The following is a 26,964-nucleotide window of genomic DNA, read 5'->3' on the forward strand; positions in this document are numbered from 1 at the left end:
GGGCGAGTCCAGCAGATTTGGTGAAAACCGGGAGATTTCGGCCCAGTTTTGCTGGGTTTGGTGGAGCAGGGCCACGGCCGGCCCGGGACACCTTAGGGCTGACATGAAAGCTGCCAACACGAGGCCTGGTTCCCCCGCCGCTTCCTCCTCGGCCTGGCAGCACAAACCGAGTCAAAAAAAGGAGGAAAACCCCCCAAAAATCGGCTCTGGCGGGGGCGCGGAGGGCAGGCCCGAGCGTGGGCGGTGGATGCTGCACCGCTCGGGGAGGCGCCGGCTGGGGGTCCCCCGCGGGCCCGCCCGGTGCCCGCTCCCCGATGCCGTCCCCGTCCCCCCTCCCCATCCCCGGTGCCTCCGGCCGCCGGTACCAGCCCCGGGGCTGCCGCGCCGCCTCGCGCGGGCCCAAGATGGCGTCGGGTGCGTCGGGCGCCGCCTTTGTTGGGCGCGGGGCCGGGCGGCGGCGGCGGCGCGTGCGCGGCGGGGCGCGGCGAGAGGCGGCTGCGGCGGGCGGCGGTGCAGCACCGGCCCCGGCCCTGCCCGGCCCTGCCCGGCCCCGGCCCCTGCCCGCGGCCCCCGGCTCGGAGCGGCGCCCGCGTGGATGGGATGGAAGCGGGACCCTCGGGCGCAGGTAGCGGCGGCGACCCGCGGGAGACCGGGGAGCTGCGCACCGGGGCGGCGGGAGGGGGGGGGGGGGGGACGAGGAGCGTGCAACGGGGGAGCGGGCGGTGGGGGGCTGTGCGACGGGGGGGCGAGGAGCGTGCGATGGGGGCCGTGCGATGAGGGAGGGTGCAACGGGGGATGAGCGTGCAATGGGGGGGCTGCACAATGGGGACCGGGGAGCCCCGCTGTGGGGGCCGAGGGGGGTCTGTAACGGGGAGCTGGGCGGCGGGGGTGAAGTGGGGGGTACGGGGGGGGGGAGGCAGGGCGGCGGCACGGGGACTGCGGTGGGGGGGTGCAATGGGGGGAGCCTGCAGCGGGGGGTGAGGGATGTGCGGCGGGGGGCTGTGCCATGGGAGCAGGGGGGCCCTGCGGGGCGGTATCGGGGTGTGCGGGGGGGGGGGGTGTCTGAGCAGCGGTGGGTGAGGGGCAGACCGGGCGGGGGGTGTCTGTGCAACGGGCGGTGCGGGGAACGCCGCTGCCGGGGTCTGCAGCCCGCCGGGGGGGGCTGGGGGCGTCGGGGGGGGCTGCAGGGCTGCCCCGCTGCAGGGCTGGCGTGTCCCCCGGGTGCTCTGGGGAGAGCAGCGGGGGGGGGGGGGGCAGGAGGCGGCCGAGGGGCCCGTGCGGGACAGAGCACCCGCAGGTTTGGGGCGCAGAGCCCTGTGGTCGGGGGACGCGTCCGGCTGCAGGGCTGGGAGCGTGGGGCCCCCCCCAAAGCGCGGCGCGAGCCCTGCGCAAAGGGCCTCTTCTGCACAGAGGAGCTGCAGCAGCAGCAGCCCCCCAGCTCCCCGTGTCCGTCCCCCCCTCGGTGCGGTGTTTCGGGGAGCGGGGCACAGACGGGCAGCTGGCGTGAGGCCGGCGATGCTGCGCACCGTGACAGCACGAAGCGGCTCCTCTCCCCGCGCCGGGGCATGCGCGGAGCCGGGGCTGTGCATGGCCGGCTGCTGTCGAGGGGCCGGGGGGCCGAGCTCCAGGGTCACCCCCTACCCCGTGTGCCCCCATCCCTGCCTCCCGCGCCTGGTGACGGCAGCAGCTGGCAGTGCTTTCAGTCCCGTCCCTTCGCGCCAGCCGCTCCGCAGGGGTTTGGAGAGCCCTTCCCCGAAACCCGTCCGTTGCGTCGGCAGACGCTCGCTCCCGTGCCCGCCGTGAGCGTCGCAAACTCATGCTGCTCTGAGTCGCGGAAGGGTTTTTGGTGCCGGGAGGAGGACAAGAGGGAGCAATGGGGACTGGGGACCGCTGCCCTTTCACGGCTCTCGTGCCGGCAAGTTTGCCGTCCGCTGTAACGCGGCAGCGTGGTGAGATTTTGATGTAACGCTGCTGCACGTTTACAGTCAAACTTTGGTCCTTCCTTACAGTATTAAATTTTAAGCGTGGCATGGAGATCCCTTCGTGTCCGCGTTACCTTCTGGCTGCCAGCGCTTTGTGTTTGGGGCTGATTTATCGGCCTCTGGAAGCCGTGATTTGATTTGGCGGCTGCGCGGGGGCGTCTGGGCTTTGCCGGCGCCTCGGGGCGATAGCGGCGCTGCCGCCTCGGGGCAACGCAGATAACGCTGCCAGCATGCCCGCACCCTCCTTCCGCTGGCCTTAACTAATTCTGTTAAGGTGCTTTAAAACAATCTCTGGGGTGGGATGGGGCCACGCTCGGCGGGGGGGCGGGTTTGGGCTTTGGTCCCACCGATGGTGCGGGGGTCCCCAGGGATGGTGCGGGGGTCCCCAGGGCGGCAGAGGCTGCGCTCTTGGGAATTTCTCCTTTCTTCCCCAATCTGGCAGGTGGACGTCTGCTCCCGCCCGGGTCACCCTGCATGCAGGGAGAGGTTTACCCCGTGTGGCAGGAGCCGGCGCGGATCCCACCCGGCCTTACGTCCCCCTGCCTGCCAGGGGACCCCGGCACGGGGCCGAGCCTCGCGTACGAAGCCGACGGTGCCGGGCTGCGACCTGTCAGGGTCATAAAGCAGAAAACCTGGCGTGTGCCTGGACGGGCCCAACGTGAAGATGCCGTTTCACAGCGGCGGGGGAATGTGGGGCGTCTTCTGACCCGCGGGCGCTGCTCAGGGAGGCACGCGGGCGCTAGTTTTGAAAACTGAAGTCGGTTTCCTTTCCCCCCAACTTTTAGTTTTCTTTATCCCTCACAAACTTCCTAAAAGCTGTTAATCTTAACCGTTGTCTTCCTGTGCTAAACCCTGCAAAAACCCCAAAGCTGTTCCGTCTGTTGGATCTCTTTATCTTCAGGAAACGTGAAATCGCACGTGCCTGTTTCTGGGACGGGATTATATCAAGAAACAAATCCGGGAGAAGCACCTTGCCTGGAGACACGGCACGTATGATTTATCTCTAAACGCTTTCCTCAGCCCCTCTCTAAACCCCGGGAAGAACAAAACAGGGACGAGTTACTAAGATGGCAGACGTTAAAAGGAAGCCAGATCAGGCAGAAAGGTGCTGCTCTTTCAGCAGGGTGAGCTGTGGCGGAGCCGGGTGCGGGTTTTAACCTCCCCGGGAGCCCCCGGCCGCTGGATCTGCGGGGCTGCCCGTGGTGCGGCACCCGGCTGCGGTGGGATGCGGAGAGGAGCCGGCGTCGCCTTTGTCCTGTCCCCAGCGCCGGGGGCTGCCTTTGTCTGCCGCTCCCGGCGCGGCCCTGGCTGCTGCCTGCAAGGTCTGCGGGAGCGGCGAGAGACCCTGCGTGCGGGCAGGAGGGGCGTCAGCCATGCCCGGTCCAGGTGCCGTGAGCGGGGACCCCGGACGAGCCGCCCGGTGCATTCGGCAGAGGTGGTGGCACTCACGGTGCCGGATGCTTCTCACACCCCATCGGAGGGACCAAAAAAAAAGGGACGCGGAGCGGCTGAGCAGCCAGGGCTGGCTCAGCAAGACCCTCGCGGGTTGAGCCGTGTCTGTGCCGCTGGCATCACCGCGCCGCTCTCCCCGGAGCCCAGGCAGGTGGTTTGCCATCCCTGTGAACAGGCGCAGCGGAGGTGGCCATGCTCGGGCTGCCGTTTGTGACGCTCTGTCGCAGAATCCGCAGGATCGCGTGCGCCGGGGTGCGGGGGCACCGGCCTCAGCTGCGTCGGGGCACATTTTTAACTTGACGCTTTCGAGTTCGTCGCCCGTGATTTCCAGGTGGAAAGCCGAGGTTCGACACGGCCCTACAGAGCCCTTTGCAGCGCTTGGCGCTCTTTATCGAGGATACAAAGAACTAAACCGCTTTCAGGAGTAAATACCATAGTAAAACAGATTAGAGCCCATTTTTGGCACATTTCTTGGACGCAGCCACCGCAACGTGGGGCAGGAGCAGCTCAGACTTTCCCCCGGAAGATGGGCTCTGGTGCACGGGATGAGTTTAATGTTGTGCATCAACGGCTGCGGCCGGAGCCCTCTGCCCCGCGTGGGCAAGGTCTCCTTAAACTCAGTTTGGCGTCGAACCGAAAAGTCCCTGGAGCCGCGTGGACCTGGGGAACTCGGGAAGGAGCAGGCGGCGGGTGCGACGGCTGGGTCGGCAGAGACGAGAAGGTGCTTTTTGAAGCTGGGCATTGCGGAACGGCGTCGGTCGCTGCTCAGAGCCGGCGCTTTTGAAGATGTTGAGCCTGGAGACTGGGAAAGCCGATTGCTCGTCCTGCCAGCGGTCGCCTTTCCTGCTGGAGCCGCTTGCTTTGCCTCCCGGCGGGGGGTGTTTCACTTCCCTGGGGGGTTTCTGGGGCTGGTGTAGGGTGGGAGGTGGCTCAGGGCAGGACTGACCACGCCGCGTGTCCGGCGGCGTTTGGCGTGCCGCGGCCCCGCTTGCTCCTCTCCGATCCCGGCTGTGTTTTGGCGGGGCCGGGTGCGCGGGGAGGGGGCCGTCGCAGACCCGCCGCCGCAGTAAAACTCCCTTTTGTCTGGGCCCGGTTCCCGTGGCCCCTCGGCTGAATGCGGCGCTGGAGAGGATTTAAATGACATGGTAATTTCATGCCGTCCCACCGGCGGCTTTGCCCGGGTGCAGGCAGCTGTTGGGCAGCGGGTCGTGTTCCCCAGCTGTTACAATAAATAATAGAAACAAAGCGTATTCCAGCGCTAATTACTCCAAACGGACTTCCACCTTGGCGGCGCTGCCCTCTCCGCCGTCTCTGCCCGCCGGTGCTTCGCGCACGCACCCGGCGAAGGGGTGGCGGTGGCGGCGATGCTCCCGCCGCCGCCGGCGTGTCCCCGGGGCACGGCTTTTGTGTGTGAAAGTCTGTGATTTCTCCCGGGCCGTTGAATTTATAATGGCAGGCGGATTTCATCCCGCTCACTGGCCGCATTGTGCTGCAGGAACAACACTCGCCCTCCAGCCCCCGGCCCCGGGCGCCCGGATTTACATGACAAAGTGGGAGCCTGTGCAGCTTCGCCATGGAGAGTCGAGGTATGCAGAAGCCCCCCCTGTATGCAGAAGCCCCCCTGTCTCCGGGAGGTTTGGGTCACTTTTTAACGAGGCTGCTTCTGCCGAAGGGGAACCGGCGCGTTTCGGCGCTGGTCCCTTTGCTGCTGCTCCGAGCCGCAGCCGGGGGGCTGTGGGTACGGGGTGCCCAGGGTGCCACGTCGTGCTGCCCGGGGTTCCCTGGCACAGCGTCCCCCGAGCCAGGCGCAGGGTGGCTTTCGGGAGGATTTGCACCGATGCAAATCATGGGGGGACCCTGAGCGCCCCGGGGCAGGGACGTGGCGCGGGAAGGGGTGAGTCCAGCCTGCGTGTTCCCCCAGGGGCTTTGGGGTCTTTCCCACCGGGGCCGAAGCAGCCGGGGCCAGGCGAGAACCCATCTCGCACGCCGGAGGTGCCGGATACCGCGGGTCCCAGCTGAGTGTCACCCCTGGTCCCCCTCCCTGTGCTGGCTGCCCCCATGTCCCTGTCCTTATAAATAGCCGTGCCCGGGTAGGCACTGCTGCGCCAGGCCGTGCACAGGCACGGGGAGATAATGGCTTCATAAAAGGCTTTGGATCTCAAAGTAATTTAGAAAGGAAAAGTCATTATCGCTCCCTCCTTTGCCGGGCAAGCTCTGGGTGGGCGGCACGACCCCTGCGGTGAGCCTGGGGTGCCCCTGCCGCCGCGGTGCTGCTCCCCCAGCCGGGCTGCCCGTTTGCATTATCTTGCGTTTGCAGCATCTCGTGGCTCACATCAAACTCCCGAGCCAACTTTTGCGTTGCTGGAGGCTGGCTCCTTCATCTGTGATTCATGATCCTAATTGCGAGGCTTCACGTTTGCGAAGCATCTGGTGATCCTCCGGCGAGAGGGTTTGTACGGCGAAGCGTTATTTTCGGGCTGACCGGCGCGGTGCCGGGGTTGCGGGATGGGTGCGGGACCGTTCGGTCACCGCTCTGCAGCGCGGCTCCTGCCGGTCCCAAACCTGCTTCAGCTCCTCTCCGGCACCGAGCCGTGGCTGCTGCCCTGCACCCGCGGGGACGCCGTGGGCACGTGGAGATGCTGTCCTGCTCCCGCACAGCTGCCGGCATCGTCTCGGGGGTGAGAAGGTCCAGAAGAGGAGAAGCTGCGGGTGCTGGCCTTGATGTGGTTGAGGGGAAGGCAGCGGAGGGCTGCTGTGCTCCGGCAGGTCTTGCAAGTGGGCTGCGCGGTTTCTCACTCAAAAGGCAGCGCAGGGACCGGAGGCTCCAGCAGCGCTGGCAAATACCTCTTTGATTGCGAACCATGATTTAAAAATGCATCAGCTTGCAGCCAGGGAGCTGGCGATTGCCAAGAAATGTTTGTCATGTGGAGACATGAATTACACCGCGAGTAGCTCATCTGAAAATGAGTTACTTATAACGAGCTGCCCCTGGAGCGCGACGCAGCCGTTTGTCTCGGGGGTGCTGGTGGCCGCCCTGCCCCGGAGCAGCTGCGAGTGCCTGCGGGGGTCCGAGCCCCGCGTCGGTCTCGGAGATCCCCGTCTTGCTCGTCGGACTGCTCCGAGTCCCGCGCTGCCTTTGTCCGCGGAGGCGCTGGGGCCAGGTTGGTCCCAGGCTCGGGGCTCCCAGCAGGTTTTGGAGCTCCTGGGCTCCTGCCGCAGGGCAGCAGCAAGAGCAGAGGTTGGATTCGTGGAAGTTAATGCCGCAATTTGGTCCCTGGATTCTCGCAAGGGTCGTCCCGTCCCCTTGGTGTCCGGCGGCACGGTGACCTTCCATCGGCAGGAAAAGTCTTGCAAAGATGGAGTGAAAAACTGAGCAGCAAACTTCAGATTTGCTCTTCTGTTTTTCTGCTTGTGATGCTTTTAGCCTGGAATTGAAATTTGGATTTATAAAGAAAGTGGATGGGAGCAAGGGGTGCTAAGAGCACCGTGTGTTCAGGAGCCAGAATTGGAGCCGGGACGGTGTTTGGGGGCTGACTTGGCCCGAATATCCCGTACGCTGCGCTCCCCGCACCCGGCCCAGCTGGCCGAGACCTCGCGGGGTTTGAGGAGCAGAAGATCAAACTGGGATGGGTGGAGATGGGCAAGGTGGGAACGGGGCAGCGAGGGCAGGTCTCGCCTCGGAGAGCAGCGGTGTTGAATGCTGCTTTGGCAGTAGTTTAAGATACCTTTGAGTCCGAGGGTGCTGTCGGTTTGGAAATGCAGCTCAGTGCTGTGGCTGGGCACTGGTACCCAACCCTCCATCTCCGGGGCGTCGTTAGTAAGTCCGTATAACGGGCTTTGTGGAAAAACTGGTACTTCCCTCTTTACGGGTTTGGGGCCCATCCTGCTTGAAGTGGGGATTTGGGATTGGGGTTTTTTTTTTTGCCCCCTCCCATAATTCATAGGAGGTTTTAATCAAACTGGTTTTAATTTTTTCTGTTTTTTATCAGCGACTTCCCTGGAGTTAGCATTCCGCATCGATGTGACTCTTTTTTTTTTTTTTTTTTTTTTTTTTTGCTGAACAGTAGTTGAGAATTACCTTGGGCACGGGTTAAGGATAAAAGGAAAGTTCAGGTTCTGGGACTTGAGTTATCGTGCAACCTGGAGTTCAAAACACGATCGTTAAGAACCGGTATAAAACCAAAACGAGCGGTTATCCTGCAAAATCTAGCAGTTAAATAATCATGTCATGCAGATGCAATAACGTCTTTCCTGTTTCCTGTGGCATCCTCCCTCCGGCAGCGAGTCGGAGTTTGCTGGAGGATGGAGGGGAAAACACGGTCCGCAGGTCCCGGCTGGGGGTCGGGGGGTTCCGTCCCCTCGGCGAGGGGCAGACCCGCAGCTCCGTGCGGCGGAGCCGGTGCTGCTCTCCCTTCGGAGGCGGCAGATGCCGTAGCCCACGCCACGCAGGGAGGGAGGCGGTGGGGCCGCTGCCGGCTCCTCGGCCCCTCGCTTCGCCCCCGGCAGAAGTGCTGGGCGTCTCTGCGGGGCCGTATTTTATTTCTCTCCCCAGAGCAGACGCGGTCCCTCGCCTCCTCCCCATTGTGCCGGCGCTGGCTTGTAAATCAGCGGGGCAGGGGCTGGCCTGGCTGCGGGACAAAGGCTGCCTGCGCTGCCTGCGCTGCCTGCGCTGTCGGGGCGTCCTGGCTGAGCTCCCCGCGGCAAGACCACCCCAGCCCTGGCGCGGGGGCAGAAGGCGCCTGCAAACTAATTCGGCGTGCCGATGCCTCCCGGACGCGTCGGGCGCAGGGTGCTGCCGCAGACCCGTGGCTCTGCTGGCTTTTCAAACCCAGCGCTGGAGAGTTTCTTGCCGCTGTTCTGGTCGTTTGCACGTTACGACATTTCTGCGAAACAGAAGTTGCAGTGCAGCTTGGAGGCGGCGTAGCGGGCGCTTTCAAAGCTTTTTTAATGTGGACATTAGGTACAACCTGTTCTTCGGTGTCAGGAGAACTGAGCGTGACCTTCCGTCCCCGCATCTGGTCAGGGCGTTGAGTGATGGGACCGGGGCGTACGCCAGGACGTGGGTGCCCCCGGGATGGACGGCGGAGTCCCCTGTCCTTCCACCTTCTGTACCGCGCGCAGCCCCGCCTGAGTTCCCTTCCCCAAGGCAAAGCAGAGATTATTCATCTGCCGGGGGATGGTTTGCCGTCGGCACAGCAGAGCGGGGGGTTTGGCGTTGCCCTTTGACGGCTCGGCTGGCGCTTGCCGGATCGCGCCCGGGGAAGTCGCCTCCAGCTGTGCTGGTCCAAATTCTGCCACCGCCGCCTCCTGCCAGGAGCGTTTGTAGTGGGAGACCTGCCGGTTCGGGATGTGGTGATGGAGAGCGCTGTGACTGCGTTGTCTCTCCGTCTGGCTGGGCACGGGGTTTCTCCCAGCCCCCCTGACCCGACGTCTCTCCCCGCAGCTGCAGGCGCATACCTGCCACCGTTGCAGCAGGTCTTCCAAGCGCCGCGTCGGCCCGGGATAGGAACCGTTGGGAAGCCCATCAAGCTCTTGGCCAACTACTTTGAAGTGGACATTCCCAAGATCGATGTGTATCATTATGAAGTGGATATCAAACCCGACAAATGTCCACGCAGAGTCAACAGGTAAGGCAAGTATTAGAGGTTTTGGCACTCGTTCCCCGCTTCCAGTTTCCACGTGGAGGCTCCACAAGTGCCTGTCTCACTCCTCACCGGTGGAAGCCGTCAGGGTGGCGTGGTGGCAGGGGTCACGGCACTGCCCAGCGCCCACGGGTGGCCGGACCCCACCAGCCATGTTTGTGCAGCAGCACTGGTCCCTGCCCCTGAGAGCCTCGGAGGTCCTGAACCTCAGCGCAGTTCCCTGCTGCTTCAAAGCAGCTGTGCTATTTTGGCAACAATCCCGTATTTAAAAATAGCAAGCCCAGACCTCGGGCCATCACGTACTTTTCTTTGGTTTTCTTTTTGATGTTCTACTCGCTGCCTGTCCCCTCCTGCCCCGGCAGCCTGGGCAGCTCCACACCCCGAAGGCTGGCAAGCGGATGCTGTGGCTGCTGTTGCCCCTGCTCTCGGCGGCCACGAGTCGCTCCCTCTCACCGTCCCGGCACGCGTGGCGGGTTTGCGGCCAGCTCCGGCGTGCGTGCGTTCCTGCACGCCGCGTAAGCTCGTTCTGCCGAAGCACCGAGCTGCAGGGCAAGGCGCGCGGCTGCTCGTCCGGGAGCCCCCCTTCCCCTGGGGGACCCGGCTCTGCGGCTCGGCAGTGCCCCGAGTCAGGCAGCCGGGGACCGGGCAGGTGTCAGGCTGTAAAGAAACCGGTAAAACGAACCTCTCCCTTCCCCCTGCCCCTCTTTCTTGCCCCGCTCGCCTGCGCAGGGAAGTCGTGGAGTACATGGTGCAGCACTTCAAACCGCAGATCTTCGGCGACCGAAAGCCAGTCTACGATGGGAAGAAGAACATCTACACTGTCACGGCCTTGCCCATTGGAAATGAGCGGGTAAGGGGGGATGGCGAGCCCCGTGCGGGCAGCGTCTCCTGCCTGGGGAGGACCGGCTAACCCGACCTCCTCCCCTTGTGCCTGCGGGGACGCCACGACCGCTTCCCCTTCCCTTCTGCGCCCAGGTTGACTTTGAGGTGACGATCCCGGGGGAAGGCAAGGACAGGATATTTAAGGTCTCCATCAAATGGATGGCCATCGTGAGCTGGCGCATGCTGCACGAGGCCCTGGTCAGCGGGCAGATCCCCGTCCCCCTCGAGTCCGTCCAGGCGCTGGACGTTGCCATGAGGCACTTGGCTTCCATGAGGTACCTGCGCCAAGGGCGGGGGGCGGCGGGGGCTGTGCCGCGAGCGCCGAGGGTGCCAGGGAGGGGACCGGCTGCCCTTGGCAGGCTGTTGTGGCTGGGACTGGCCTTGGAGGCCTTTGGGAGGAGGCAGCCGTGCCTGCCACGCCGCTCGGTGCGATCGCTCTGGATGCTCCTGCAAGAGAAATAAACGGGGGTGATGCAGCCGGAGGGGCTGGGGGTGCGTCACGGTGGCTGCCGGTGGGGCTGGCGCCTGCTGTTTGACACGGTTTGCCCTGGTTCGCAGGTACACTCCGGTCGGCCGCTCCTTCTTCTCCCCCCCCGAAGGTTACTACCACCCCCTGGGAGGTGGCAGAGAGGTCTGGTTCGGTTTCCACCAGTCGGTCAGGCCTGCCATGTGGAAGATGATGCTCAACATTGACGGTGACGTATTTTTCGTGCTGGGGAACTGCAGCGGTGGGGCTGGGCGTGCGTGGGGAGGCTGGATGTGGCTCTCAGGCCAGGTCTGTCTGCTGGGAGAGAGCAGAGAGGCATCGTGGGGTCTGTCCCGCAGTGTCGGCCACCGCCTTCTACAAAGCCCAGCCCGTAATCGAGTTCATGTGCGAGGTGCTGGACATCCGGAACATCGATGAGCAGCCGAAGCCCCTGACGGACTCGCAGAGAGTGCGTTTCACCAAGGAGATCAAAGGTAGAGCCCCCGGGGAGTGCTGGGGACCCGGCCCCAGCCACCGGCCATGGCTGTCTGCCCCCAGCCCCTGCAGCGAGGTGGGGGGTGCGGGGGGTGCAGGGGTTGCACGTTTAAAATGTCTCCCGGGGCACCGTTGCCTCCCTCCTGCGCTTCACGGGACATCTGCAAACACATCTGCTCTGCAAACGGTTAATTGTTTAAGGAAGGTGCTGGCGGTGGCCGGGGAAGCTGGGCAAAGGGGGGGTCGCTCCCGCCGTTACCAGCGCCTCTGCTGTGTCTCCCTGTCTTGCATCAGGTCTGAAAGTCGAGGTTACCCACTGCGGGCAGATGAAGAGGAAATACCGCGTGTGTAACGTTACCAGGCGGCCGGCCAGCCACCAGACGTAAGGCGGGTGGGAAGATGCCCTTGGAAAAATCCGAGCTGTTCTCTTTAGCAGCTGCTGGTGTCGTTAGGGAGAGCTGGACAGGAAACTCCAGCCTGCGATGGCAGAAGGAGATGTGTTTGGTGCTCTGCAGCGGTTTTGGGCGCAGCAGCTCACGCAGCTCCGTGTCACACGCGGTGAAGGCGAGCGGGATGCAGGGGAGGGTGGGAGCGCAGAGGATGCTGTGTCTGGCAGGCAGCGCGTTGCAGCGGGCGGGAGCTAACATGCCAGGAATTGTCCTAGTTTTTACCTCCGAGTTTGGTTTTCTTCTTTCTTAAAATAGACACTGCAAAGCAGAAGCTTTGTCGGGGGATAAAGCAATTCCCTGCCTTGAAATTATTTGCGTGTGCCTGGGAGCAGGCTGGGCCTGGGCACCGCTCGGTGTCGGGGGGCTGCCCTGCTCCCCACAGCCCCCCATGGGGAGGGGGAGCGGAGGACCCTCAGCACCAAGCTGTCGGGTGCCACAGCCCGCGGGCTCATCGCTGGGCTTTGCCCTGGGAATTGCCCCTGGGGAGGCTTGGAGACAAAACGAGGTTTGAGCAGAGGCTGGGGGGAGCCGGGGACCCTCCCAGCCTCCCCGGGCAGGCAGTGCTGGGGCAGGAGGAGCTGGCTCGCGCTCTCTGCTGGGTGCTCACCCAGTGGAGCTGGAGGGGAGGGGGGGGCGGATGTTTTTCACGTTGTCTGCCCCCCAGGAAAAAAAAAAAAGAGAGGTAATTCAAAAAAAAAACCCCACAAACAAGAAATTTTGGCTCGTGCTGTACAAACCCAAGCGCTGGCAGAAAATCTCTGCTCTAAGTTCTTGCCCGACACCGAACCAGCAGCGCCCGCTCAGGCCGGGTGCCGGGCTGCAGAGCCCCTGCCGAAGGGGCTCACCTCCCTCGCCACAGCCACGTTTCCTCCTCGTCCGACCCCGTCTCCGGGGGTATCTCATGGGGGTTCACGTGCCTGTCGCTGCGTGCACCCCACTTCCCCCGTGCTCCAGCATCCTTGGTTCCCAGCCTTTGGGTTTGGCGAGCGCAGGAGGAATGTGACGCCTCGCCAGGGCGTTTGGGCTGGCTCGCCCGTCTAATTTTGGCTCCACAAAGAATATCGGGTCAATTCTTGATTTTCACGGGGCTCTTTATGGAGCCGGGAACAGCTGGTGCTGGGCGAGGCAGGGTATCACGCGCTCCGGCTGTGGACGGCGCAGCACCCCTCAGCCCTGCCACTGGGAAGTTTGATTTTTTTATATTTTTTTTTCCTGTGGTTTTGAAAGGAGATGCACCCCTCCTGCCCCCCGTGCTCTGCCCGCCCCGTACCCACTGCCCCGTACCCAGAGAGGCCGGTTAACCTTTGCCTGGAGCTCAGCTCGGCTCCCAGGGAGGGCACCAGGCACAGGAGTCCTCCGGAGTGCCAGTGCTGTATTTATGTACCTGACAGCGGCATGCGTGGCATGTCCTGCAATAAACATTTGCCCTGATTAGCTGGATTAGTGAGGGAGAGCTTTATTTAGGGACCTCAGTCCCACACTGGGATCAGAGTATTCCTGACGCGATTTCTGAAAATACCACTGTTCTGCTTTTTATTTTCTTTTACGGTAGCTCGGAGCGGGAGCCTGCCAGTTCCCTCTCTTCCCAGCCAGCGTAAGTAGTGCTTGAGGTCTGGAAGTGTCTGTTCTGAGTAGGTGCATCCTTCGTGTCCTGCCTCTGCCAGGTTTCCCCTGCAGCTGGAGAGCGGTCAGACAGTGGAGTGCACGGTGGCTCAGTACTTTAAGCAGAAATACAACCTGCAGCTGAAATACCCCCACCTACCCTGTCTCCAGGTTGGCCAGGAGCAGAAGCACACGTACCTGCCCTTGGAGGTGAGTGTCGGCTCTGCGCCGTTGGGCACCGTGCAAAGCAAAGGCAAGTGGCCCTTGCTGGCAGATGCGTGGCAATGTTCTGCAGCTGATGTGTCGTGGGTACTAATTGCCTCGATGTTGACCTGGCAAGAGCCGCTTCTAGTAAGTGAGGGAGGAGACCACGCTGTAAAAATGCCATTTTCCTGCAGCTGCAGGCTTGGCACCCCCGTTTGGGGCTGGCTGCAGGGCCGAGTGCCGTGCCCGCGGGGCAGCTCAGCCGTGGTTCCCCGTGTCTCTCCTGTCCCTAACGCCTGGCTGCTGTCTCTCCCTTGCCGTGCAGGTGTGCAACATCGTGGCAGGCCAGCGGTGCATTAAGAAGCTCACAGACAATCAAACGTCAACCATGATAAAAGCAACGGCCAGGTCTGCCCCAGACAGGCAGGAGGAAATTAGTCGCCTGGTACGTGGCACGAGTCCCTGGGAGGGACGGTGTTGGGGCTGTGGCTCTGACGGCAGGTTACGGCGTCACGTCCGTGATGAACCTTGTTGTGGTCCTGCTCCTCAGCTGCTCTGCACTGGAGAGCTCCGACCTGCTCAGAAGATGCTGGTGGGGTTAATGGCTTGGGTTTATCCCCCTCTTCCCACTGCATGCCCGGTCAGAGGCGACTGCGTGTGTAGAGGAGCTCAGCTCAAAGTGACCGTGGAAACTCGTGTGCAGCAAATTCAGGTCCTCGCACTGATGGAACCTGACCCAAAGGGAGCTGAAAAATGGGAAACTAAAAATTAGAGAAACGACCCTGGCTCTGGGTGTAGGTGGGGGGCTGCGGTACGGGAGCTCTGTCTGCAGGTCAGCTGGGGCGAGCCAGGGGCACCCAGCTCTGCCAGTGGCCGTTGTTACCCAAACCGATGTCTCTGGGCTTTCAAAGCTGGGGACGTTTAATATTTCTTCCAAGACTCCTGATAACATCCTCTTGCCAGTCTGAACCTTCCCGCTGAAGCCTTAAATCTCAGGAGCAGGCTCTGCTCTCGGTAACATCAGTCAGTACGTTCAAAAATGAGGTCCCCTGTGGGGCAGTTTGGAGGACAGGGCTCGGCCCTTCGTGTTCAACGGCTTGCACTCCCCTTACGGAGAGGACGTGGCTCTGCAGAGAACAGGATTTAGGTGCCCGTGTTTCCTGGGCAGCTGAAGCTGGGTGGGATGCAGCAGGTGGTCTCGCTCCCTCCCACGGCCCTTCCTTCCCTCTGCAGATGAAGAACGCCAGCTACAACCTGGATCCGTACATTCAGGAGTTTGGGATCAAGGTGAAGGACGACATGACCGAGGTGACGGGGAGGGTCCTGCCGGCGCCCATCCTGCAGTACGGAGGCAGGGTAAGCAGGGCTGCACCGGGTCTTGGGCTGCATCGTGCAGAGATGCTTTCACACCAGAAAACGTTCTTTCCGAACAAAACTTGTGCTGCCTTCAGGTTTGTAGGTTAGAGCTGGAATTTTTTGTCAGAGCTCCCCGGGTTTGGGTTTTTTTGGGTTTTGTTCTGAAAGCGTGGCCAAGAGTCATTCCGTGACAAACAAGCGAGCTGAAGGGGACAGGGATGCTCAGGGTAAGGCAGCTCGGGTGAATTTTCCATCGCCTTTGAGGAGCTGAGATTCTGAATTGCCCGTCGCCACGCGCCGCGACAGACCCTGGCAGCACAGGGAGCTGGCTCCGGCGAGGGTGTACGGCTTTGTGATGGGGAGCACAACCACGGCACGTGCAGATGCTCCCAGGGGCTGCCGGCGTGGGGCCGGGCAGGCAGCGGCAGCGCTCTGACCGTCTGTTTGCCTTGCAGAACCGGGCCATTGCAACTCCCAACCAAGGCGTGTGGGACATGCGAGGGAAGCAGTTCTACAACGGCATTGAGATCAAAGTCTGGGCGATTGCTTGCTTTGCCCCGCAGAAGCAGTGTCGAGAGGAGGTGCTGAAGTAAGGAAAGGGGCAGCCCGTGCGGGTGGGATGACGCGGGGAGCGGCGCGGCCACCCCGCTGCTCCCAGCCCGGGGCTGCGCGTCCTTCGTTGTTAACACCGCATCTGAATTGCTCACGGTACAAATTTGATCTGGGTTCGGTCTGGGTGTTCAGTCTTGTTTCTGTTAGTTTATCCAGAGTGCCTGACTGTTTATCCTGGCTGCAAACAGTCCCTGAGCCATCGCAAAATCTGCCAGCTTGGAGTGAGCGCATCGGTGCTCCGGCACCTGCGAGCAGACAGTCAGGCTCTCCTCGATCTGCTCCTTGCATCGCGTAGCTGCAGTATCGTGATTTGATACTGGCAGCCCTAAAGCTGTATTGAGCTCTACCCAGAGAGATGGGGCTCTGAGGGATATTTAATGAAAAGTTTCCCCAATTCTGAAATAATGTAATTCATGTAGGAAGCATCCTAACTCACCGCAGGTTTTTATTACAGGGAAGTCTTAGGCTTTCTGCAAAGCTTTGGTAGGTTAGAGATTCTCTGCTTCGGTACAAAGTGACACAGAGTGGGGACAGTTTATCTGGTGTAGGGAAATGGTCGCCTTGGTTTTGGATTCTGCTGGGGCTCAGGTTACTCCTGACCGAGAGTGGATGCATCGAGGCGAGCGTTTTGTGTGCCTCTTCTGGGGCTTTGGCACGGTTAACGCTGGGGTTGGTTTGGAGCAGTTCAAAGTCTCTACGTCTGCAGTAACAAGGTAGAGGCGGGAGTGACACCGCACTCCTCCTGTGACCCCTCTGGGGCAGAGCTGGGAGCCCCGCGCTCCCTCTGGCTCTCCCTGCAGCAAATTTATCCTTGGCAATCCAAAAATCCAGAGCGTGGCCGAGCACTTTGTCTGGTTTGGTAAGTGAAGGGTTGCATCAGCTTTGCAAATCATCTGGAAATCCAGGAGGTCTGCTGCCCCCCTTCTCCGGGTCTCTAATGGAGAACGGCTCACAGCTCCATCACTTCAGGAAGAGGCAGTACCCGGGTAGGAGGGCACCAAGAGGGGACGGTTCAGCTCTAACACGTGTCGGTCTTGCGTTTCCCATGCTGTGTGCTTGCCGGATGCTGTAAAACGGCAGGCGCGGTGACGCCACGTCCCCGTCTGTCCTGTGCCGCAGCACTCCCGCCGTGGGTCCCTGCGCCTTGCTCGGTGGCCGGGGCACGTGGCAGAGCGGCCGTGCGGAAGGGCTCGGGGCTCACTGCTTCTCCTCCTGGGCACAGGAACTTTACAGACCAGCTGCGCAAGATCTCCAAAGACGCAGGGATGCCGATCCAAGGCCAGCCCTGTTTCTGTAAATACGCCCAGGGTGCAGACAGTGTGGAGCCCATGTTTCGACACCTCAAGAACACCTATTCGGGGCTCCAGCTCATCATTGTCATCCTGCCAGGGAAAACACCGGTGTACGGTGCGTCTGGGGCAGGGGCAGGTGGGGAGAGGAGAGGGGCTTTGCTCTCGAGCAGCAGGGCTGGCTCTGCTCCTCCTGCGGAGGTTTCTCTCCCCGTTCCCGAGGACGCTGCTGGAAGCGGCGCATTGCAGATTGTCTGTCTGTTCACCTGCTTCCTCTGCCTGCAGCCGAGGTGAAGCGCGTTGGGGACACCCTCCTGGGAATGGCCACGCAGTGCGTCCAGGTCAAGAACGTGGTGAAAACCTCCCCGCAGACCCTTTCCAACCTCTGCCTCAAGATCAACGTCAAGCTTGGCGGGATCAACAACATCCTTGTGCCTCACCAGCGGTTCGTGTGGCTGCTGCCTCTCGCGGTTTTGGGGCTCGTTTCCCCGAGTCCCTCGTGGTGCTGCCCGCCTGGCTTTACCTGGGGAAGGGGGGGGCCTGCGGGCAGCTGCCTGAAGTAGCTGTTGGAAATGGGCGTTTGCAGCCTGTCTGCCCTCTAACGAGCTGTTGATGTGCCCAGGGCCAGAGATGTCCTCGGTGCGATCTGCTCGCCTGCATTGTGCTGTGCATCCCCCTGGATGGCCCGAAAGGCTGACTGCTGCTTCTCTTCTCTCCCGCCAGCTCTGCCGTCTTTCAGCAGCCGGTGATCTTCCTCGGGGCCGATGTCACTCACCCGCCGGCAGGAGATGGGAAGAAACCCTCCATAACGGCTGTAAGTTCCCTGTCCAGGGCCCGGCTTGGAGCCCGACAGCGCTGCAGGGATACGGGAGCTGGAACGGGACTCGTGTGTCCATAAAGGGGCTGTGTCATTACTGTCCCTGTGGTGACAGTTCTGAGGGTGGCCCCATGCTCTATCGAGTGTTTTGATCCCGCTCCCGGGGCGGTGGGTCCCCAATCCCCTCCTGCCTCTCTGCAGAGGAGCTGCGGTTTTGGGGAGCGGCCGGGAGAGCTGGCAGCTGCCAGCAGATGGGGCTCGTGATGTGCTGGACCCCGCGAGCGCTGTCGGGCAGGGTGTGCCGGGAGCTCGCCGGAGTCATCCCCGGGCATCCCGGTCTGGCAGTGCCGCCCTAGGAGGGACCTTCCCCCGGCGGGAGAGCTGGGGTTTGGAGATGGGTGAAACTAGGGTGACTGGGCAGCTTCTGAGCCTTTTGGGGAGGAGGGTTTCCCTTCACGCCAAATGAATAACGAGCATCCGTGGAGTGAAGTGCTGCTCGCGTGCCGGTGAGGCTGGGTGGCAGCTCGTGCCCTTCGCGGGGCTCTAAGACGTTGCCTTGTGCTCGTTGCAGTGCAGGAGAGTGTCAGGTTCTCGTAGCGTCTGTTTTAATTAAGCACGTCAGCATTTTCCTATTAAGTTCTTAACTTTCCAGGACTCATAGCTCAGGTTTTTCCTTGGCATGCAAATGTGTCTTTGGAGGAGTGTTTTTTTTCTTAATTAGAAGGGGTTGGGAAATGCTTTTGGCTGTTTGCTGTAGGTGTGGGTGGGACAGAACAGTCTGTTTCCTGGCGGCGGCGCTTCCACTCCAAAAACATTTTTTGTGTTTTTTTGTACAGGACCACTGTGGGGGGTTTTTCCTTAATTTTTATAAAAGCTTTTTTGAAGCTGTAGGGGAGGAGAAGGGTCAAGCCTTCAGATGGCCTCGATCTTGTCCTCAGTCCGTTGTTAATTAGGCAAAAGAAGGGGGTTGGTGGCCGAGGCCAAAGGAAACATTTCTGCTGAGCACATCGGCTCCGCTGGTGCAGCCCAGACCCCAGAGCTCCGTTTGTGAAGCAAAAGTGAAACCGGCGCTGAGGGCAGGGGCAGCAGGCTCGATGGCGCTGAGGATGTGGGCTCTGCAGTGCTTCCCCTCTGCTCGGGGGGACGTGGACCACGCGGTGCAGCGAAGCAGCCGGGCGTTTGCCTCCCAGCACGGGCCAGCACCTGCTTTGACACCCGTGACTTGTGCTGCACCCCCAGCCCCGCATCACGGCCGAGCCTGGCTGCTCTCAGCCTCTTTGCCCTGATGTCTTTGAGGTCTCCCCTCCAGACCGATGGGAACTCCCCGCTTGGCAGCTGCCGGACGGTGACTCAACCCCGCCATGTCCTCGGGAGGCGGCAGCGCCGGCGGAGCAGACTGCGGCCATCTGGGGCAGCTCCGCTGCCTGCGGCTGAGCGAGGGTGGGCGCAGGGACGCGATGCTGGCGGATGCTCTGTGCAAACATTGATCTGGTTCGGTTACCTTTTGGGCAGAGGTCTCTGGGCAGCCCGGGGCGGGCAGGGCTTGGTGCCGCAGCCAGAGGGGTAAGGACCGGCTGAGCAGAGTCTGTGGTGTCGCTGCGGTACGGACCTCGATGCAGCGTTGTGACTGCAGACTGGGGGTTTGTACCTGGCAGTGTCGTTGCCCTGGTGAAACAGCAGAGCAGGGTTTGGGGTCATGCAGTCCTTTGTGGCAGCCAAAATCCTCTGAGTGAGAAAGGCTTACGTAGGCGGAGAGGTTGAGCAGGAGGAGCGAAGCGGGGGCAGAGCAGCAACAGCCCCCACAGACACGTCGCTCAGTGGGTCCAGCCACGTCGTCTCGCTGGAAATTCCCATAAACACCACAAAGGGCACGGCAGAGTGTGAAACGGGACGTGGCCGTGACCAGGGACGTCCTTTTTGGGTGCTAGTTGCCTGCACAGAATTTGCTGTTCCACCTTGCGATCCGTGGGCTCGGGTGCTCTGCCAGCTGTGGATGTCGGAAGCAGGAACGTCCCGTGTCCCCCGCACCCTTCTGTCGTAACGCGTGGGCCTGGCCCGTCTCTGTCGCTGCAGGTTGTGGGCAGCATGGACGCCCACCCCAGTCGGTACTGTGCCACGGTGCGCGTGCAACGTCCTCGCCAGGAAATCATCGAGGACTTGTCCTACATGGTGAGGGAGCTCCTCATCCAGTTCTACAAATCCACGCGCTTCAAACCCACCAGGATCATCTTCTACCGTGACGGTGTTCCCGAGGGGCAGCTCCCGCAGGTGAGGACCCCTCGCATGCCCGTCAGCCAGCGGTGCTGCACCGGCTCCCGCGGGGTTCCTAAGGGTGCGCGGGGACAGCTGGGTGCCAGCGTGTCCCCTCACTCTGCATGTGCTTGTCTCTCCAGATCCTTCACTACGAGCTCCTAGCAATCCGAGACGCCTGCATCAAACTGGAAAAGGATTACCAGCCTGGCATCACCTACATCGTTGTCCAGAAAAGGCATCACACCCGTCTCTTCTGCGCAGACAAGAACGAGAGGGTGAGCCCCGTGGGGGGCCGGAGGCGGCCGATTCCTCCCTGGCCTTCAGGAAGAGCCAGCCCTGACTTTGTGAAGGGAAAGCTCACCGCTGCCAGGCAGAGAGCTCTCTCTTGAATGAAACGTGCTGCTCGGTTGACTCCCTCATCCATGTGGATTAGGCTGCTTCTAGAAACCCAGACAGCTGTTTGCTGCCGTTAGGAGTTACGGGGTGCTGCTGAGCCTGGTGACTCTCTTGAAATAGCCTCTGTCAGCTTGAAAACATCTGTTGTTTTGGTGATCGCTGTAGCCGCTGATGCGACAGGATGAATAACCCCTTGCTTGCTCACAGCTCGTTCGTGTGTGCTGTGCAGTAACATTGATTGCTGTAGCTTTTCCTAGATTTGATCTAAATTTAGTGGTTACATCTAGGCTAACCAGGCTCTGGCTTTACCTGAGCGTGAAGATTTAATCTTGGGAACTGAGGACAGTTTTTGATCAGGGTGCAAAAGGCCCAGTACCTTGTTGCAGAGACTCTAGTGTACGCTCTCTGCAGAGGTCCCTGGAGTTTTGCTTGTTTAATCCTTATTTCTGCAGTAGGATGGGCCAGTGCCCAGCCGTCACCCTGCCTGCTTTCCTTCTGACGCTGATTGCTCTAGCTCTGCGTCGTGCCTGGTGTTGATGCTTGCAGGACATGCCCGCAAGCCTGTTGGGGCAGGGGGCAGAGCAGGATGAGCTGCTTTGTGCCCCCTCAGCGGGAACTTGGGGAGCGGTTCTGCACGGTGCTCTCAAACTGAGATGCTGAGATGGGGACCCTGCGCCGTGGCCCTGGTGCAGGGCAGGTGTGTTACAGACGGTGCTCTGGGCAGCTGGAAATAACCAAACTCTGCAGTGCTTGGATCTCTCTTTCTATTCCCTGTAGATTGGGAAGAGCGGGAACATCCCAGCAGGAACAACAGTGGATACAAATATCACCCACCCCTTTGAGTTCGACTTCTACCTGTGCAGTCATGCAGGCATTCAGGTACCGCGCTGCGGAGCTGGCTGTTGCGATGTTGCTGGTTTTCTTCGGCTGTTGTTGCAGAGTGTGCTGTCGTGCCTCTGACCCGGCCCTGTCACAGCCTCCCTCCGGCACCGGAGACGTGGGCAGCTCGGTCCGCGCTGCCGTTGCGGTGGTTTGGTGAGCAGGTGCCGGGCCGGCACTGCTGCTGCGTTATGTGGCACGTACTTGGTTTCTCTCCTGGAGCCAAGGATCTCTCCTCTGAGATTTTCCGCCTCCAGAGCGGCCAATTCAGCAGCTTGTCAGCTGGTGTCTGAGCGTGCCGGGCTCGCTGGGGCGCCTGGTTCTCAGCAGGGACCTGTTGTCTGGCCGTGGGCGGGAGAGCTGGGGCCAGCCGTCCCTGGAGCAGGCAGATTGCTTCGCAGCTGCCTTTCTTCAGGCAGCCAAGATTAATCAGAAACCATACTGAAAAAATTGCACTTGTTTAATCTACAGCTGCATCCGCAAGGGAGGCTTTTTGGCTTCCTCTCCCCCTGCAAGGACAGTGGGGAGCTGGCCAGGTTTGGCGGGGGGCCGGTGCGATGCGCGATGCAGTGGGCTGTGCAGCGTCAGGAGCCGGGGGCGGCAGCACAGAAGCACCAGCAGTGCCTGGGCGTGGGGCAGCTGCGTTAGCACCGAGGTGGAAACCAGCATTAAGGGCTTTCCTGCCTCGCGGTGCCTGTGCGTGTGTGGGGCTGTCAAATTAGGGGAGCACAGGCATCTCTCCTGCCCAGGCTGCCTGCCGGGTTGTTTTGATCAGGGAGGGGGTGATGAGGATGCGAGGCAGCTGCCTGCATCTGGGTGCAGGCAGCACCTCTCACATTGCCCCCTCTCCTTCCCAGGGTACGAGCCGTCCGTCCCATTACTACGTGCTCTGGGATGACAACCGGTTCACTGCGGATGAGCTGCAGATCCTCACGTACCAGCTGTGCCATACCTACGTGCGCTGCACCCGCTCGGTCTCCATCCCGGCCCCAGCATACTACGCCCGACTGGTGGCGTTCAGAGCACGGTACCATCTCGTGGACAAGGAGCATGATAGGTGAGGGGGCTCTGCAGACCCGGGGACGGGCAGGGGGCACGAGCACCCTGCCTCGGTGTCTGAAGGTGCCGGTGTCCGAGCAGCGCTGCGGCAGACCCTTTCTGCGGGGGCAGACCTGCACGTAGCTGCATCCCCTTCGGTCCCAGCCTAGAGGGAGTGGGGGGTCAAGGAGCGTTAAATCCCCTCCTGAGCTCATCCCGTGCCTGGAGGAGCATCCTGGGGGTGTTTGAGCGTTACCAGCCCCCTCAAGGTGCTGGAATCTCAGCAGTGCCAGGCACGGTCACCGGCACGCGCAGTGTCCCTGTGTGGGATGCCTCCCTGGTGAGATGCCTCCCGGTGCTGCCAGCACTCCCTGATCTCCAAGGGGGTTTTCTCAGTGTTTCTGGGGGGGGAAATATGAAATAATTATGCAGTGATTTCCTTGACTTTCAGTGGCGAGGGCAGCCATATATCTGGACAGAGCAACGGCAGAGACCCCCAGGCCTTGGCGAAGGCTGTGCAGGTTCATCAGGACACTTTACGTACCATGTACTTTGCTTGAAAGCCTAACTTTTGTTACCTCACTCAAGAAAGCTTTCAGATTTGTAGGAGCCATACAAAAAAGGAAGCATTGGGACACCTTGGTTTTTTTCCAATGAGAAATCACTGCAGGGCAGGCAGCGTCGATTTGAGGCAGGAGACCAGCACCACGGGACAGAAAGATCCAACACCTTTGTAGGATTGGAAGAGACTGATGATTATTTTTTTAATTTTTCTGGCTTTGCAAAATTTTGACCTGACCAAACACATGAAGGCATTCAAGGAAGGGATAAAACTCCCAGGAGGCGGAAGCAGGTTTTCATTTTTAAGATGCAATACTATAGACTCCTGACTGTGAAATGGCGGATTTGGTCCTCCGTTGCCCACCAGGCGCTGGTAGGTATTTTTTGTGGGGGTTGGGGGGAGGGAATTTTTAGAGCCTTAAAACAGAAGACTAGATTTATAAAACTAATATTTTAGAATATGAGATGCTTTAATGGGTTAAGGGGAAAAACAACTAGTTTATAGGAGAATTCTAACACTAACAGTTCCCCGGCCCCGAATAATTCCCCCCATATAATGTAAGGCACCCTAGCACTTAGCTCAGAACTGAAAACTGTCTTCCTTGTGTTACAAGCTAGTTAGCTGCTGCCATTTGAAGCAACAGTCACAGACTTTTCCATGGGTGAGTGCCTTACTATGATGCTGCAAAATTTCAATGTTTTTAATCTTGTAAGGAAAACAGTAATCTTGTCTTGATGGTGGTCCATATTTCCATCGGAAGGAGTTAATTTCTATGGTCCTAAGTTGCAGTTTGTGTTAGATCACGACCTCATGGTGGTTAAACTCCATTGAAAGATGTGCACTTTCACATAGGACACGTTTAATGGCTGCTGACCCATTTTTGTTTCCAATGTACTACTTGTTATTTAAAACTGTTTCTGACAAATGGGGGCATCTTCATCCCATGAGGACAGAAATCGCTATTGATTTTTTTCTATTTTTTTTTTCCTGAACTTTTATGATGGACACCGGGATTTTTTTTTTTTACTAAACATTATTTTTATACGATACCGAGTCTGTTGCCAAAATACACAAGTCATTAACATGCTCAGAGTTTACATCACCGCGCTTCCCGAGGCTGTGCGCTCATGCCAGAGATTTCTAAGGTTTCCTGTCCGATGAGTGTTACCAACTGCAGTCCGTGCAGCACCGGGTGCTCCTCAGCGCCCGTCTCCCATGTGCATTCGGCACGTGTCTGCCCGGGTCGGCTGCTCTCTGAAGTACCGCGTAACCCGAGGCCAGCACCTCCAAACTGTCACCCTCTCTGCTGCTAGGTTTTGCTGCTCTTTGTGTCATCGTGTCACTGATCTCATGCACAGGGTTGTTTGGGGTTTTTTTTATTCTGAAAGCACACCTGATTTGTTCCTTAGAATGATGACATCTTTGTTATTGTCATGGGGGAAACTCCTACTGATTTGTGTTTGTAACAGGAAAAAAGCCTTTTTCCCAGCGGTGACATAGTGACTGCTTTTCAGACTCATTTTGCTGCGCAGAATGACCGTTATGCACAGCGGGGCAGTAGTAGCAACTCATCACCAATATCATGTGGGCAGAATTATCTGTTTTGTTTTGGTTTTCTTAATATGAAAGTGTGCACAGTGCTTCCTTCAAGAGAAAAAAATGATGCGCACACTCCTACCAGGCTCTTAAAGGGAAGAGCTCTGCTGTGATTTTCCTGCCAAACGTGAACGCGGTTCCCGGGTAGATGCACCGCGAGCCCTGCCCCTCGGCAGTGCGCGTGGGTAGAAGCACACCTTTTTGTTCTGTACTTTCTGACGTTTAAACTTGCCTTGCCTTCATGAAAACCACATTGGTCGTGTTGGCCCATTGATCTGTCCTAACACCCGGAATTCACTCTACCCGTTTTCTTTTTGGGCAACGTGTTTGTCAAAAATGAAGACATCACTATGCTATGCAAACCAAGTGCTGAGCCCACTGATGTCATATTTTGTGAAGATCTACGTTTAGCACAGTCCTATTTTTCCTCAAGACTACAGTATTTGGTTCATACTCTCCTTTGCACCTTGTGTCAACCTCCACTGCTGTATATCTGCAAGGTGACGGGGAGGAGACCAGGAACTATTCATGGTCAGTAGGGTAGTGAACTCTTAGGAATGCTTTTAGAGAGTAGGGAATGCATCAACACGGAGTGTCAACATGAGAAGCCTACATTCCTATACACAAGTGCCTGCATAGTGACACAAATCCAGCACCTCTCCATCTCACCCTCAGAACTCTGGCTTGTGTTCGTTGAGAGCAAAAGGATCTCGGAGGGGCTGTACCCGCTCACCCTGTGTTAGAAAGCCCCTCGCTAAGAATAAAATGGGGGTTAAGGTCAAGGTTCTCTCTGCAAATCAGTTTGTTCACCAGCATTACAATGGAAAGCACCTGGCTGCTGTTCTGCAGCGAGGGGCAAAGGTATTTTGGTTTCTAGTTTTTATTTTAGTGTTTTAGTTGGGTCTAGAATTCTGAAATGTCTTTTAGTAGCTGTGGCATAGCACGTGCCATTTTTAACCATTTGAAAAGAGATAGTGTGGGCATTTACAGAAACAGCTTGTTGCTCTGTAACAATTTTTTTTAACCTTGAGACTTGAAATGTAAAATGGACCTTTAAGATTTGCACTCATTTGTAAGGTGGCTGTTCATAGAAAACTATGAATGAAGACTTGCTGATGTAGCACCTACTTTTAACAGCGATTTTAACTACACAAAAGCCTCACAGCTTCTGAAACTCTCAGCTGTTGACTTGCAGATCCTGTTCTGCCCTTACTTCAACCTCTGCGTTGGGTTTTCGTGGTTTTGAACAAATAAAAAAGCCAAACTCAGTAGCTGCTGTGCCCTTTAAACCCGATTTCCATTTTGCAGAAGTTTAGAAGGGGTTTGAGTTACCCGCATGTTTTGTATAATGGACTATGCACCGTACCTTCCACGCAGCTCCAGCATTCAGCATTTCTACCCTTCTCTTGTCCGAGATGCAAACGACTAACTGCATGTTGAGGTGCTGTGCATTTTGCTACCCATAGCGGATAGGTGTTAACTCAGATACATACCAGGAGGTGTAGTTAGCCACAGACCCCACACGGACATCCCCAACGGCTCCCGAGTCTCTGCCTCCTCCACGCGCACGTGTTCCTCCTGCAACTGGAACCATCGCCAGGTGCATGCAGTTTTGTGGGAAGAGGAGTAACTTCCATTTACCTGTCAGTGGTTGAATGCTGTTTGTTTCCCTTATCTCATCTCTGAACGACCCGGGGGGGGCAAGGGGACAGAGTAGCCCTTTCCCCAGAGCTCCGGGGCGCTCGGGGTGTTCTGGTATTCGCAAGCGTATGACCCGATGTCTAGCGTCAAAAAGCCCAAGTGTTCAACGTTGCCTCGCGGAAGGTTTTCTTCTTGGAAAATTCGTGTGAAATAAAAAGAATGTGATTCAGGAAGGGAAGCCAGACAGCAGGACAGCAATAAACAAGTGAAATTCATATCTTGCCTGAGTGATTTGCACTTCAATAGTTGTGAAAGAAAATTTACGGGACTCCAGTGCTTTTGTGTTCAATTTCTAGCCCCTTTCGTACCTCCTTTATACAAGCAAGTGTTGAACTGTACATGGGGTGTTTACAAGACACTCTGTTTGGGTTGTTATTTTTCTTGTGGGTTTTTTTTTTTGCTTTAGCTTGAAATCTGTATGGTCCATTTGTTAAATAGACGTGAACAGTTGATGTACAGTACTTACTAAACAAGCAGCAGCACAAAACTTATTTTATTAAGAAAATACGGCTTATATTTTAAAGGTTGAATATCAATTTTTTTTTTTGTATGTGTGGAATTAAGACTGGTAAAGAGTAACAAAACCCTTGGATTAGGCCAGAAGAAGATACTGTAAGATCATAACCACCTCTTTATTAAAGAAAACGGTATGATTAAAGAGCTCCAGAACATTGTATTTATATTTGATTTGATTGCCTTTGTGGATTTTTTTTTTTTTTTTGCCTTGGTCCTGATTTTTGCTTGCAACTTTGACTTTGCAGTCCCAAGTGTCTGTTACCCTGTAACTGTTGGCAGAAGACCTAAATAAAAGCAATGTGAACATGTTGGGGTGACGCTCCTGAGTCAGATCGCATGGGGAAGGTACGTGCGCAGTCCCAGCTGCTCGCTCGAGAAGGGCTGGGGGACAACTGGTGAAACAGCTGACTGGAGCTGACTTGCATCAGGATCCAAACCCCCTCACTTTCCAGATTTCAATTTAACGAGAAGAACACTTGAGCAAACAAATATGTGCTGAAAACTTCTTGGAATAGGGTAGCCAATTCCACTTTTTATTAAAATGTCACCCGTCTGGGAACTGAGTTGATTTGAGCTCCTTGGGTACATCAGGATACACTGCTTCTCCAGCTGCATCCTGTGCTTGGGGGGCTAGAAAGGGCCGTGGCTCCCAGCTGCTTTAAGGACAGATTTCACATTCCTTTCGGCTTGAGGTTAAACTCTGCGTTTTCTGTACCGTGTCATCTTTTACATTTCCCAGCTTTGGAATTCCTTGCGAATGTCGTAGCCCTCTCCA

At 58.6% G+C, this 26,964-nt stretch overlaps 1 protein-coding gene across 2 annotated transcripts; it reads left to right on the plus strand.

Moving 5' to 3' along the window:
* Nucleotides 1–486: 486 nt before the first annotated feature.
* On the plus strand, nucleotides 487–26,543 carry LOC129195875 (protein argonaute-1). Of its 2 annotated transcripts, XM_054802497.1 has the most exons (20): nucleotides 501–625; nucleotides 4,930–5,020; nucleotides 8,878–9,061; nucleotides 9,806–9,926; nucleotides 10,052–10,233; nucleotides 10,517–10,653; nucleotides 10,784–10,918; nucleotides 11,214–11,301; nucleotides 13,033–13,180; nucleotides 13,500–13,619; nucleotides 14,408–14,530; nucleotides 14,986–15,119; nucleotides 16,365–16,549; nucleotides 16,717–16,876; nucleotides 17,155–17,245; nucleotides 19,322–19,516; nucleotides 19,642–19,776; nucleotides 20,675–20,776; nucleotides 21,634–21,833; nucleotides 22,266–26,543. In XM_054802497.1, the coding sequence occupies exons 2-20, from the start codon at nucleotides 5,008–5,010 to the stop codon at nucleotides 22,372–22,374; spliced, it is 2,562 nt and encodes an 853-aa protein (XP_054658472.1). In that variant the 5' UTR covers nucleotides 501–625; nucleotides 4,930–5,007; the 3' UTR covers nucleotides 22,375–26,543. The 2 variants fall into 2 exon arrangements, with proteins under 2 accessions (XP_054658471.1, XP_054658472.1); XM_054802496.1 differs by lacking the exon at nucleotides 4,930–5,020 and having other exon boundaries at nucleotides 487–625.
* Nucleotides 26,544–26,964: the final 421 nt, after the last annotated feature.

The sequence above is a fragment of the Grus americana genome, chromosome 23, assembly GCF_028858705.1.
Source record: "Grus americana isolate bGruAme1 chromosome 23, bGruAme1.mat, whole genome shotgun sequence".
In the NCBI taxonomy this organism is placed as follows: Eukaryota; Metazoa; Chordata; class Aves; order Gruiformes; family Gruidae; genus Grus; species Grus americana.